Below are 14,840 nucleotides of genomic sequence, written 5' to 3' on the forward strand. Positions count from 1 at the left end.
ATGTCATGGCTATTCCTCCATGAATTCTTTGTTAGCTTATACTGTCCCTATACAATTCCCACGTTCTCAACTTCAATGTCTCTATACATTTTTAAACATTCACAGACTTATGAGGAAAGGTTGAGTAGGTTGGACCTCTACTCATTGGAATTCAGAAGAATGAGAGGTGATCTTATCAAAACGTATAAGATTATGAGCGGGCTTGACAAGGTGGATGCAGAGAGGATGTTTCCACTGATGGGGGAGACTAGAACTAGACAGCATGATAGAATAAGGGGCCGCCCATTTAAAACAGAGATGAGGAGAAATTTCTTTTCTCAGAGGGTTGTAAATCTGTGGAATTCACTGTCTCATGAGAGCTGTGGAAGCTGGGACATTGAATAAATTTAAGGCAGTAATAGACAGTTTCTTAAATGATAAGGGGATAAGAGATTGTGGGGAGTGGCCGGGGAAGTGGAGCTGAGTCTATGATCAGATCAGCCATGATCTTATTGAATGGCGGAGCAGGCTTGAGGGGCTGTATGGCCTACTCCTGTTCCTATTTCTTATGTTCTTATGTACAGGAACAGAAAAGGATTCCACTCCATTAATGTGCAGCTCATGTGTGACAACATGCATCATATCAGGTCAGTCGATGCAAGATACACTGGGAACACTCATGATGCGTTCATCCTACATGAGAGCGCTATATCTGCCTGTTTCAGCAGCAGTCAGAAGGGCAGAGCTGGTTATTGGGAGACAAAGGGTACGGCCTCGCCACCTGGCTTATGACGCCCCTACGCGTAACCCGGATGGAAGCTGACATTGCGATGTGCAGCATCATAGAGAGGACCATTGGCATCTTGAAACAGTGTTTCCAATGCCTGGACCATTCCGGAAGCTACTCCCCTGAGATTGTCGATCAGTTTACTTATTGTGTACTGCATAACTTTGCCATCATGAGGTAGCAGCAGCTGGTAGTAGAAGACCCACCCGAGGTGAGAGTGGCTGATGATAAGGAAGCCATGCAACTACCTGAACCCAGAACACAATGGTGGAGGAGGGCGGTCCGTCGAGCCCCTTTAACGATTGCTCGAGCCTTGAGCCAGCAGCTCATCCATGAACGCTTCGCTGCCTGAAGGCTCAGCGGCAACTATTCCACATGGACCATATTGACTGTTTGGACCTGTTCCGTAAGTTGTGTTGTGTTAATGGAACAAATGATGGAAATGATTCTGGTTTACTTCAAAAAGTTGTGTTAATAATGGAACAAATAACAGAAATGATTCAGTTATAATTTAAAATATATTTTATTCAAAAGTTTAACAAACATTTGTTTGTACTTAACTTAACTTTAATAAACATATTCTTGTATCAAACTTTAAAGTTTTCACTTAAGTTTACTTACAAACTCTTAAGATCACGTAAAAACTTTAAGATCACTTACTAACTTGTAAATTTGGATAACTTACAAAAAGCTTTTAATTTGAGAACAGTAACAACAACAGCAGCAAAGAAAGGCTGCTCCCATCTCTCCTCCACCTTATTCTAAGAATGCCCGCTGCACTTGTCTTGGTGACTCCACCACCCCTGCCCGCAGGCGGTGGCACAGCATTTCTCGGGTTGGTACCAAGCTTATTCTTTCGAACATATCGGGTAATGCGCACTTCTTGATTGTGTGGAGGTGGGGGTTGGGACAGCCGGTAATATGGAAGGCTCGGCTTGGGCCGCTGGTCTGGGGATTAGAGTGGCAATGGCGGTTGATTCTGTCAATGGGCGGGGTCTGGGCGCGTTCCCTTATTGCAGCAGCTAACTCCAACATTCTCTCCCTCGTGTGTCCTGACAGTGTCTCAATTACCTCCAATATTCCCTCCCTCATGTTCGCCAATAGTGTCTCACCTACCTGTGACATGCCCCCCCTCATATTGAGCAAAAGTGTGTCAACTACCTGCGACATTCTTTCCCTCATATGCACCGACATTGTTTCTGCTGACTGAGATATTTCCTCCCTCATGTTCCCGGACAGCGTTCCCATTTCTCGACAGTCCCGATACCTCATCACTCACCCCACTGATGGTGTCCAGGAGTGATCGGGTAAGGTCAATGCTCTCTGCACTCATTGCCATCATGTGAACTACATCTGTTAGATCCTGCACTTCACGAGAGCGCTTCAGGAGAGCGCGGTTGAGCTCTCCTTCCCCTCCTCACCCTGGTGTGACGAGCAGCATCCCAGTGGGACCCACAGCCTCGGACGGTGGGGCCCAGGGTGTGCCTCGCTGCACCCCACTGGGACCCGAAGCCTTGGACAGTGGGGTCCTGGGTGTGCCTTGCTGCATCCCACTGGGATCCGCAGCCTCGGTGGGACCCTGGGTGTGCCTCGCTGCACCCCCTGGAATCCCCAGCCTGAGACGGTGGGAAACCATGGAATGTCCCACCAACACTCAAACCACTACTCAGGGAAGGGACTAGCATTTCAATGGGCGGCACCTGCACCTCCTCCAAAGTGAGTACAACATTGGGGACTTCATTCATCCCCTCCCCCTCACCCCCATGCTCTTGGTCTGGAAGGTGGAATTGGAAGATGTTCTCCTCTTCAGGCTCGTCCTCATCTGAATCTTCTTCTGCATCGTCAGGGTTGGCCTCAAGTTCTGCAAAATATAACAGAACAGACAAATGGTTAGCAGCAGAGGAGGGGGCAGGGTGGGTGGCATGAGTAGGTACACACACCGCAGGTAGCAGGCTAATTTGAAGGACCACGATGAATGATAGCACATTGCATCAACCGAAGCGTAGCTGAGGGAGACATTCCCATGAACCGAAGCTAGCCCGTGCAGTACTTAACATTTAGCAAAGCCAGACTGTGGAATTTGCAGGACTTACCCTCTCCCTCGAATGTGGGCCCAGGTTGTGCAGTGGTGATTGCTTTTCTCCAGGCAGGACCCATCAAAGCTGCGACCCTTTCTTCCAAGGGTGTTGGTGGGTGCAGATTTGCCAGGCCTGTTTGAGTTATTTCTTGTTTGTTGTGTGCCACTTTCCTCTGCAAAGATGAAAATGTAACTTTTTAGAGAGGGTGTCTTTCTGCTGGGTGGACATATACTGATGGTCACATTTACAATTGCAATTCCATTGGAAAAATGAAAATATTACTTACACTAACTACTTGACCGAGGTCCTGCCACTTCTTTTTGCATTGGCCTCCAGACCTCTGGGTAGTCACCATTGCACAGTAATTTTCTGCAAGTTGGTTCCAGCATTTCTTTATTTCTTTGGGTGGGACCTTTATATGACCTCTGCTGGTGTCCAGCTCCTGCCATCTGCCCTCAATCAAAGTAACTAGTGCCTCCACTTCATCCTGTAAGAAATTCTTAGTCCTTGTGCCACATTGCATTTTGTAATGCAGCTCCGATTTTTCCAATGATAATTAAAATTCTCTCTCAACACTCAAAAGTTCTCACAACTGGTTCTTTAAAAATGGCCGATTGCAGACCGGGAGCTGTACTGCGCATGTGCGCCCATAGGAATCATGTCATTTTCTTCGCGCATACGCAGAAGGGGTGGCATCATTTTTTCGGCGCAGACATTAGGCTCCACCCCCCGAGGCTACAGGACAGGCTATGCGGCGCCAATTTAAAAAAAAGTGGGAAAACTTGGCACATGTATTTTTGGAGCAGTTGTGGCCTCAAAAAAAAGGCGTAACTCTGGCAATACGCCAAAAAACGGCTTTGGGCAAAATTAAGTCCAAAGTCTCCTCTGGCTTGATGTCCATATTTATTCCTTAAGCACCAGTAAAGCACTTTGCGATGTTTTTCTACATTAAAGCCGCTATATAAATACAAATTATTGTTCTTGTATTGGTCTTGTGGAGATTGTGCCAATAGGTCGGCTCAATTTGGAATCAGCTTAACAAAAGCCACCTTGTCCTGTGATCATGGTACAAAGTTTTCACAGGAAACTTGATGCCTGTTTTCAGCACCTGCAGTACACAGTGCCTCATTTATCGATTCTCCTTCAAACTGAGCAGTCTTAAGCTTGTAGCAAATGGAGCCATAACTTAGGACACAATGTAACAATACCAGGGCTGTGATATGACCCCCAGTTTGCTTCGGAGCCTCTGGATTAGGAATAGAAAGAAAATCAGCCAGCGTTCTTGCTCCTGATTATTATCCAGTGACACACACTGGAAAGGTTGTGTCTGTGGAGCAGGCCTGGCTATGATACTCCCCATGATGGAATAGCCTGCCAGTCCTCCCTGTCGGGACTCACACATGATGAATGGCCATTTGGGCAAGGTACTGAAGGATTTATGGAACCCAGCTGCAGCCAGCCTGTTTGGAGGCAGTTCAGAGAAGTTTCACTCGGTTGATTCCGGAGATGAGGAGGTTGACTTATGAGGAAAAGTTGAGTCTCTACTCATTGGAATTCAGAGGATGTTTCCACTGATGGGGGAGATTAGAACTAGAGGGCATGATCTTAGAATAAGGGGCTGCCCATTTAAAACAGAGATGAGGAGAAATTTCTTCTGAGAGTTGTAAATCTGTGGAATTTGCTGCCTCAGAGAGCTGTGGAAGCTGGGACATTGAATAAATTTAAGACAGAGATAGACAGTTTCTTAAACGATAAGGGGAGCAGGTGGGGAAGTGGAGCTGAATCCATGATCAGATCAGCCATGATCTTATTGAATGGCGGAGCAGGCTCGAGGGGCCGTATGTTTTTTTAAATTTTATGTTTCTGTTCCTATTTTTTATGACATAAAATGTACAGCACAGAAACTGGCCATTCAGCCCAACTGGTCTATGCCGGTGTTTATGCTCCACACGATCCTCCTCCCACCTTACTTCATCCAACCCTATCAGCATATCCTTCCATTCTTTTCTCCCTCATGTACTTGCCCAGTTTCCCCTTAAATTCACCTGTGCTATTTGCCTCAACCACTCCATGTGGTAGTGAGTTGCACATTCTCACATTTCTCTGGGTAAATAAGTTTCTTCTGAATTCCCTATTGGATTTATTAGTGACTATCATTTTTATAACCCCTAGTTTGGATTCCCCTCCCCCCCCCCCCACAAGTGGAAACATTTTCTCAATGTTTACCCTATCAAATCTATTCAATTTGTGAACATGACGGGCTGGACAAGACCAGTTGCTCCAAGAAACCTGCCCCACACCATGATGGCTGGAGCATCATGACTGGACACTTCTTCCCTCCCCCTTCCTCACTGCCATGGGAGAAAATAGTCGAAAAAGGAGATTTGAAGGAGCAAAGGGCAACCTAGAAGAGAGTTTCTAAATCACTGGGATGCGAGGAGGTGTGTTTAATCCATTGATGGTTGTAATTTTCTTTTTCTTTGCTTTCGAACAGGAGCTTGCCAGAGGAGAAGCTGAAAGTAAGAACTCTGTTTGAAGGTACATCAGCAAACGGAGGAAAACTTGCAACAACCTCGACGGATGGAGCTGGTTTAGAAGCTGAACAGAAGAAAAGCAGGGCTCGGGAGCGAAGAAAAGAAGGACGCTCAAAAACATTTGACTGGGCTGAGTTTCGTCCGGCGCAACAGCGGCCCAGCGGAGGGCATGTCCGCAGACCACCTACCCTGTACCTCAGGACCACGACTAATTCTGAAGCAGACTTTCGGGAACTGGAAAGGGACCGTGCCCGCCGGCGAGAGGAGAGACGCAAACGATTTGAGACAACTGATGTTTTTTTGTCATCGGGTTACGATGATGTGAACAGGATGGAGGTGGATGAGGCCACCACAACCTCCATATCCCCGGGACCTAAGAGCGTTCATGTTGAAATTGAACATCGATGGCAACAGGTGGAATCTACACCTCTGCGTGAGGAGAAACAAGTTCCTATCCACACTAAGCTGACAGCCAGTGAAGGAAGATCCCCTGCCCAGGACATTGCATTAAAGCTGGACAAGGAGGTAAGGAATGACTAATCTTGAGATGGGAGGTCTTGGAGACTTCGCAGTTGATTGTTCAATTGATCATGGAAACATTGAGTATTTAAATATATAAAACTAGAATGATATTGCATCCTTGTTAATGTCTTAGAACATAAAAGTTTTGAATGAAAAAAGGCCATCCTTTAACCTTCTCCAGGCTCTCTTCATAACTCTAACCCCTCATCACTGGTCATCATCAACATAGGCAGTCCTTCGAAGCGAGGATGACTTGCTTCCACGCCAAAAAGGAATGAGTTCACAGGTGTTTCAATGAAGGACCTGATATTCCAGGACCCGAACTACATCTCGGAGTGGAAGATGCCTGTGCGTGGATTTTTTTAACGTGTGGTGACCATTGCACACCAGCCACCACACAGGCTTGACAGAGCTAGGTCTTGGTCCAGTGTCAAGGATTAACCAAGACGACTGGAGACCAGTTCTGCTGCACGGGCCTAGTGCCTGCACACATAGCAGTGTGGGCTGGCTCGTGCTGCTCCTGGGCCCTCGCCTCTTCTGGGCCCCAGACTCTCACTGGTAACATCTTACTGAATCTACACTGTACCTTTCAATGATCAATGATTTTGTTGGGGGGATCAAATGTAATATATCTAGGTTTGCTGATGATACAAAGCTAGGTGGGAATGTAAGTAGTGAGGAGGATGCAAAGAAACTTCACGGGGATATACACAGGCTAAATGAGTGGGCAAGAATATGGCAAATGGAATACAATGTGGAGAAATGTGAAGTTATCCACTTTGGTAGGAAAAATAGAAAAGCAGTATTTTTTAAATGGTGAGAGATTGGGAAATGTTGGTGTTCAGAGGATACCAAGGTGCCCTTGAACACACATCATTGAAACATGCAGGCAAGCAGTTAGGAAAACAAAATGATATGTTGGCCTTTATAACAAGAGGATTTGAGTATAAGAATAAAGATGTCTTACTGTAATTTTATCGGGCTCTGGTGAGACCATACCTAGAGTATTGTGTACAGTTTTGGTCTCCTTACCTATGGAAGGATATACTTGGCATCGGGGGAGTGCAACAAAGGTTCACTAGACTGATTCCTGGGATGGAGGGAATGTCCTATGAGGAGAGAGAGACTAGGCCTATAGTCCTTAGAGTTTAGAAGAACGAGACATGATTTCATTGAAACATACAACATTCTTATAGGGTCTGACAGGGTAGATGCAGGGAGGATGTTTGCCCTGGCTGGGGAGTCTAGAATTAGGGGTCACAGTCTCAGAATAAGGGGTTGGCCATTTAGGACTGAGATGAGGAGAAATTTCTTCACTGAAGAGGGTGGTAAATCTTTGGGATTCTTTACCTCGGAGGGCTGTGGAGGCTCAGTCGTTGAGTATATTCCAGACAGAGATCGATAGATTTTTGGCTATTAAGGGAATCGAGGGATATGGGGATAGTGCAGGCAAGTGGAGTTGAGGTAGAAGATCAGGGGCCGAATGGCCTACTACTCCTAATTCTTATGTTTCTCATTGCTTTTATATCCCCCTATAATAGGGTACCAAGATGGTACGTTATATTCCAGCTGCTGCCTAACTAAGGTTTTCTACAAGTTTAACCTTGCCTGTGAGCTTTTATATTCTCTGTGTCTGGAGAAACTAAGTTTCCTGTTTTATGGCCTTAACAATTTTCGCTGCCCCCATTAATGACCTTGTATCTACACATCAAGGTTCCTGTATTCCATTTAAAATCTTACCATTTAAAGTCTATTTCCTTTCTTTATTTTGACATCCAAAATATATTACTTCACATTTTTCTACACTGAATTGCATCTGCTACATTGTCTTTCACTATCTTTGTCAGTTTGCCATATCTCCCAATTTGGTGTGTTCAACAAATGTTGATATTGTTCCCTCAGTTCCCAAGTCCATATAATTTATGTATATATTAAATAAGAACAGCCCCAACACAAATCCAGGTGAAACATTACTAACCACACCTTCCTTTTATCCCTATACTTTGTTTTCTGCCTACCTAACTATTTCTATTAATTCTTTCCACATCTCTAGTTAACCTCCCAGTGAGGATATTGGTCCCAGTTCTGTTCAGGTGCAGGCTGTCCTGTCAGTGCAGCTCACTTGTGCCTCAGTATCCCAAGAATCTGAAATCTTTCTATCTGCACGTTTCTAGCCACAATTTTGCCTCCTAATCTGACTGTACCTGTACCAGCTGTACTGATAATACTGCTGAACTTCAAACTTTTGAAGAACATAAGAATTAGGAGCAGGAATAGGTCATACGGAATAAGATCATAACTTCTACATCCTGGAATTGTAGGGCCCGAGTCCTATTTTTTTCTTGTCATTGAACCAACGACTTCCAGCTGACCCCCATCCATTTCGAAGCGATGTACTCACTGAGTTATGTACCAAATATTGCACCTGGGAAGCAGTTCTGCATTTGGGAATTATGTTTATAGTTACATAAGTGACGGTCTAATCCGATCACTATCTAATCTTCCATTACCACTATATTCCTGCACTTAACTGCCAACTCTTTTTGATCACCACTTTCTCCACAGTACCGTGGCATTGTTTGTGATTTCCATCCTCAGTGTCGTATGTATCCAGCCCTGTATATCTATCGGACTGCTTCAGGCTCCCAGGAGTTTACTGAACTTCCTCCACCTGGGTCCTCCTGCCCCCTCAGCAGCTGGTGGCCCACTTCCTTTCCTCTGCCTCACTATTCCTCTCTATCAGCAGGGTGGCCACCTCCTGCAGTGTGTGTTCTAGAAACTTCCTCCTCTCATATAATGCAGAATTTCTTCAAGTGTTGCTCGTTAAGCAAGTTTGAGCTTGAGTGAATTTACCTGGAGACGCGTCTTACACTGGTCATCCTGGACACTCTGTTTCCAGAAATTCTCGTGATGCAAGTTCTGCTTAACACTGATTTCCACTGTCTCGCTATAATAAAGGGACACAAAAGGACTCAGAAACTCAAAGTAATTTCAAGCCAGCTTTAATGCTGAACTCCAGTTCAGACCAAATGCTCTATATTCACTCTGCTAGCCCCTTGTAACTCAACTGCCTCTTGGTTGTACAGCTTACTTAAATCCTCTCAAAACAGTTTGCACAGTCTTAGCTGCTTGGTCTTACAGATATTGAGTCCTGTTCTGTCTCAGTGCTGCAACCCTATTCAAGCCAGTTTCCTTTCCTCAGCAAAAATTCACTTTGTCAGCCTCTTGAAGTTGCAATTTTGTTCTCTTTATCTAGTTCATCTCTAAAGAGGTTTTGATTCTTTTCCCAGTTATATATCCCCCTATAAGAAGCTGTTAACCCTGTTCTGTTATCTAGCGCCTCTGTAAAGAACTGTAATTCTGTTCTCTATCCACTCAGTAAACTCTTGTTCCCAGACATATATCCCCTCCAGCAAGCTGTAACTGTTTCCTTTAGTTGTGCTTTTTATCTCCACAGTTGGAGCAGTCACATCAGGAGGTCTCCAGGCTGCATGAACAAAACAGAGTGTTGCAGGGGCAGCTGAGGGCGGCGCTGGAGAGGGAGCACAATGCACGGGATGGTTATGTTCTGCAGGTAAGCAAAAGGATAGCCTTTATGCTACACCATTCAGGAATGTGATCAATCACATTGGGCTTGTTAATGTTACAAAGTCCAATGTTCACCACAGTTGCATTCCTGTATTTAAATAATCAGTTGTAGCACTTGATTTAATTGAAGAATATCATCCCTGAGAAAAGTTCTATGTTTGTATAATTATAAGTGTACACAGGTGTGTTAAATCCCAGTACCACATTGTGTATTATAATACATGCAGCATTACTCTCCAATACTGTTAATTTTTACTAACACATGTCTGGTTTATTTTGTATTTGGTGCTCTATTTGCATGTTGGTGTGTGGCACAACAACTAACTTTTGGGGTTACAACTGAGAGTCACATCTCTGGCCTTTGCTATCAGGACAGCATAGCAGAACGAAGATGTGTCATGGGCTATGTGTCTGCTTCTTTTCTCCATGTCCTTTATTGTTGCATGGCTTTGGTGCTGAAAGAGTTCTGCATGCCTCTGTTTGACTGTTATTGTTTCTGTGTTTTCTGCACTTCAAACTCCTCGCAATAGTTGGTGGATTTGTCTCAATCTGAATTTTCTCCAGAAATCAGACTATTTGTCCCCAGCTCTTCTTGCACTCACCATTCCAATTACCAAGCAACTTGTTATTGGACCCAAGCAGGGAGGTGAAGCAAAGCCATGTAACATGGAAAATGACTACTGTGGATTAACCTATAACGCGAGACCAGCAATACCTTTCCTGATCCAGTGTGGCCAGAGGTGTGACACTCAGTTTCTGGAGCAAAGTGTATTATTAACTAATCTCTCATCATCTTTTAAAGTCAAAGGGATCGCCCTCACCATCATCAGCCTGGCAAAGACTCCAAAAACTAAACCAAGATCTCCAAAATGAGCTCGTAGCTCAATGCCAGCATCAAACCCTGGCCGGTCAGCAAGTGCAGACTTTAAAACAGAGCTACGAGGAAGCAAATGATATAATCCGCAAGCAGGAGGTGGAAATAGAGAAGCTGCAGGGACAATTACATTCCACTGTGTCTGAAGGGGAAGGTAATAAGCAAGCATTGATCAAACAAAAGGAGGAACTACGGATTGAAAGCCAGAAGATCCAAGAGCAACAGAAGGAATGGAGACCGAAAGAGAAAGCCATAAAACTCCAGTTAAAGGATAGTGAGGACAGGCCACATGTTGCAGAAAATTTAGAGAAAATTCAGACTCCCAAGGACCTGGAAAAACAAGGAGGTTTCCAGAAAGAAGTCCAGGACAGATTGTGTGACATCAGCCATCAACTTGGTGCCAGGGAACAGGAAAGGTTCCACAGAAACTATGAGATCTTAAAACAAACTTATGAAGAGGAGATTCAAAGGCAAAACGTGAAGGATACGGAAGAAAAGCTTGTGCAGTATGACAGGCAACAGCTGGAACATCTGGAGATAGAAATGCCAGCAGATACAATGGAGAACTGCCAGATTATGCACCAACTGGAGGAGAGGGAACAAACCATTCAGACTTTGACGCAACATCTTAAAGAGCTCAGTAACGAGAAAGAAAAGCTGAAGTGTAGATGTGAGGAGCTGGTTAATCAATTGGTGGAGGCTGACAGTGAGACTGCCAAACTACAGAGCCAGCAGACTGAATTTCACAATCTGGAACAATCCTACGAAAAGTTAGCTGCCGTGTTTCGGTTAACTCAGAAAATGTTGGACGATAAAAGTGCAGAACTGAAGGAGGCCAGGGAGGTATACGGGAACCTTATCGCCACAAAAAACAGAAAACTTAACGAAGCCCTCGGTAAGCTGACAGCTCTGGGGAGCAGCCTGGAGGAGGCAGAGAAAAAACTGCAGGGCAGAGAAGCAGTGTTGCAGAAACTGTGTTCTGCTAGTTCCAACACAAATAGTGTGAGTGATAGAGAAGACTTGCAGTACAAGTTAAACACTGCCAAATGTCAAATTATTGAACTAGAACAAAAATTAAATACATTACAACTTGGAAATGAGGAGCCTGAGCTGGAAAATAAGAAACTTAAAGAGGAGCTCAAAGTTTCTGAAAACATTCGACTGCAACAATATAAAGAGTCCATGGAGACTATAGAAGAATTAAAAACTCAACTGGACTCTTCAGACCATCAGGCGAGGGAAGCAAAGCCACAGCTTATGGAAATGGTCAAGGTCGAAGCAGAATCCTATAGTTCGTCTTGCCCTAAAAGGCAAAAAATTAGGTTCTCCAGTATACACTGTCAAAGGTACAGTCCTGATGACACAGCAGAAAAACTATGGGTCAGCAACACATCGTCAGATATCAGCCAAGGTGGGTGCCGTTCTAAAGAAAGCACCTCGTCCGATGCACCAGTGTACTGTGAACCTGAAGTAGATGAAGCACAAATGTGTTTTTCTATTGTTCATTCGCTGGAAAACAAATTTCATGTTACTGAAGAAGAAAAAGATGTAACTCTGAAGTTGGAGGAGGAGCAAGGTAGAAATCAAGAGAATTTGATGGAAAATGATTCTAATTTGATGACAACTGAAATGGAGCTCCAGGATAGTTTGTCTAAAATTGACACATTGACAATGCAGCTTCAAGTGGAAAAAGCACAGAGGTGGAAACTAGTCCAAGATACCAGCAGCCAATTAGGGTCGATGCAGTTGAAGTATGGGCAAGTCTGTTCATTGATAGGTACCTGCAAGCAAAATATCCAGTGTCTTCTTAGAGATAAGACAGAGGCAAACAAAGTGCAGCTTTGCAGCTTGTTAGAGATGGATAGTAGCGTGACTGATGCTTTGCATTGCTTGGAGCAGGTGGAGAGATTCTTGCAACTGCAGCACAAAGAGTTGCAAGAAGCCCAAGACCAGATGCACTGTAGCACAGCTGACAGGACTGTGCTACTCCAGGGACAGTTTCTGTTGGCGAGGGAGAAGGAACTGTCTCAGCACCAGGAGACTTCAGACGAAGACAAGCTGAAACTCTTTGCTGATAAACTAGCTTTTGAAGCCCTAATTCTAGAAAAAATGTCTCAAGCTTTGCAAAGTAAAGATAGTAATGTTGTACGGAGTTTAGAAAGCCTCAGTAAAGAAGCTGAGGTGTTATCATCGGCATTTCCTGCTTTAGATATGGTCAGGGAACCGAACAGCCCTGCAGGCTTTGCAGATATCTTACTGAAAAAAATAATTTCAGAAGGAGAATTCTGGACAGAAATAGAGAACTTGAGGAAGAACATTCAAGCAGAAGGAAATGCTGAAGAAAAAAGGGTAGATGGTAATGTTGGTTTTATTAATGAGTTTGCCAGTGGAGCAGCCGATAGTGCATCACTTAAAGCAGAACTGGCATTCACAGTACAAAAGATACAAGAGTCCTTCAGTGCAAAAGTTGGAAAACTTGAAGAAGGTATTCAGGATGCTCAACGGGAAATCGAACAGAAGGACAATATGTTGAGAGAGGTTCTATTGGCTTCCAAGACTGTAGAGCTCAACAAGGTCATGCAGCAGCTTTTGGGAGAACTTGAAAACCCAACAGACCCTGAGAAAAAGGTACTGAACGTGAACCAGCCAGAACTTACTGCTTATGCAGAACAAATCAAAAGGGAAGAGGCCCGGAACCTGGCTTTAAATGTTGTTGATGAGCAACTGAAAAAACACTTTCCTGAGAATAAAATGGAATGGGATTTTTCAGGAACAGTCAGAGAAGAATTAGCTGATCAGCTAAAGAATCGAGCTATGGTTCTTCAGCAATTATCTGAAGATTTGCAGACTCCAACTTTTAAGGAAGCCAGTGCCGTTTATCAGAAGCTGCTGGAGGTCTCCCAAGTGTTGTCTTCCTACATCTATATGCGAAACATTAATAATTATGCATCTGTGTTAGTGCAAGAAGCCATGATTCAAGCTCAGATTACTTACTTGGTCTGTAGAATGAAAACAGAATATGAGAAGGAACTGAAAATATATAAAGATTCGTGTGGTAATATAGACGCTTTGTGCCAAAAGCACACAAAAAACCTAGCTTTTGTACGGGCAAAATACGAAAAGATACTTCAGAAGGAATGGCATGATTATACACAAGCACTTGCAAGGCTTGAAAAAGAAAATGAGACCCTTAGGAGGCAGGCCTCTCTGCAGGACTCAGAATTAGAACAGAAACAAAAGGAACTACAAGAAATGGAAGAGAGACACAAGCATGATCTCCTCCAGACAGAAGCAAGGTACCAGCAGGAGCTAAGTAGCAAACTGATTAATTTGGAAGAGACGCTGAAACAAAGACCGGCTGATCAAAATCAGGAACAAAAGCATGGAGTGCAAATGAAGAAATTGGAAGAAAGTTTACAAGATAAGATACAAGATCTTTTAAGAATGCATAAAGAGGAAAAGCACAATTTATGTGACCAATATGAGCAAAAGATTAGACAATTAGAAGAATCTATGGAATATCAAAAAGAAAATTCAGAAATCATATTTCACCAGACCTTTCTGAAGCAAAACAATGACTGCCGCGATGGGGCAGTTGGTCTGTGCAGAGCCCAAAAATTTGGTGAAGATTCATTACATGTTGAGAAGCAGCCGGAGCTGAGCTCCATGACCATGCTGCACGAACGGATCCAGGAGCTGGAGACCCAAATGGACATGATGCGTGATGAACTGGGGCAGAAGCACCTGGAGGGAAACACTGCAGATCTAAGGGAAAAATACCAGAGAGACATTGACAATCTGAAGGTTTCTGTATAAATTAACACTAACACATGAAAGTAATACATTAAGCTCTACAATTTGTAATATCCAATCAAACAGCTGCATTTGTGGTAGTTACATTCTGACGGGTTGTTCAGATTTGAACTATCCAAATAGATAGGCAGATTCTCACATACATGATCTCATCAACAAATGCCCAGAAACATTTCACTTAATCATCTACTGTTAAACTGCACTTAGGATCCTGCCATATAACCTATATAGAAACGGGATGCAACTGTCCTGTTCATAATTTAGTTATTGATAAAACCACTAAAGGGGTGCATACCCACAACAATTGAAAATATTATAGCAGCCCCTAAATGTTCACAGCATAATTAAATGGACTTTTGCACTCCCATACAAAGTACTAAGTCACCTAAGCTCTGGGCTCAAGGTTCCTCTCTTATACTGCCCATCATTCGCGCCTTAATTTTTCTGATTCCATATCATCCTCCAATCGGTACTGAATGCATAAATATGTTACAAATACCTCCACCATCGCAAACCAGTTATGATAAGATCTTGTACATTTAAAAAAAAACATTTTATTCTCCACTGCCAAGTGTTCAGACTCGCTGGATTATTGTCCCACAAGCATCTGCGTACCTTGTCCCAAGTTACCCAGTCTTCATGCGTGAGTAAAGTGCACGGTGATT

At 43.8% G+C, this 14,840-nt stretch overlaps 1 protein-coding gene across 6 annotated transcripts in view; it reads left to right on the forward strand.

Annotated features, from left to right (window-relative positions):
* Positions 1–14,840, forward strand: part of LOC139281279 (myosin phosphatase Rho-interacting protein-like) — a 226,944-nt gene that overhangs the window by 194,872 nt on the left and 17,232 nt on the right. For 4 of the 6 annotated variants that reach the window (XM_070901379.1, XM_070901380.1, XM_070901381.1 and 1 more), the window contains 3 exons: positions 5,339–5,903; positions 9,358–9,474; positions 10,291–14,166. In XM_070901379.1, the coding sequence (XP_070757480.1) occupies positions 5,339–5,903; positions 9,358–9,474; positions 10,291–14,166 (4,558 nt within the window). The remainder of the gene's footprint in view (positions 1–5,338; positions 5,904–9,357; positions 9,475–10,290; positions 14,167–14,840) is intronic. The other 2 variants (XM_070901382.1, XM_070901383.1) reach the window with 1 other exon arrangement.

The sequence above is a fragment of the Pristiophorus japonicus genome, chromosome 15 (genome assembly GCF_044704955.1).
Source record: "Pristiophorus japonicus isolate sPriJap1 chromosome 15, sPriJap1.hap1, whole genome shotgun sequence".
Lineage (NCBI taxonomy): Eukaryota > Metazoa > Chordata > Chondrichthyes > Pristiophoridae > Pristiophorus > Pristiophorus japonicus.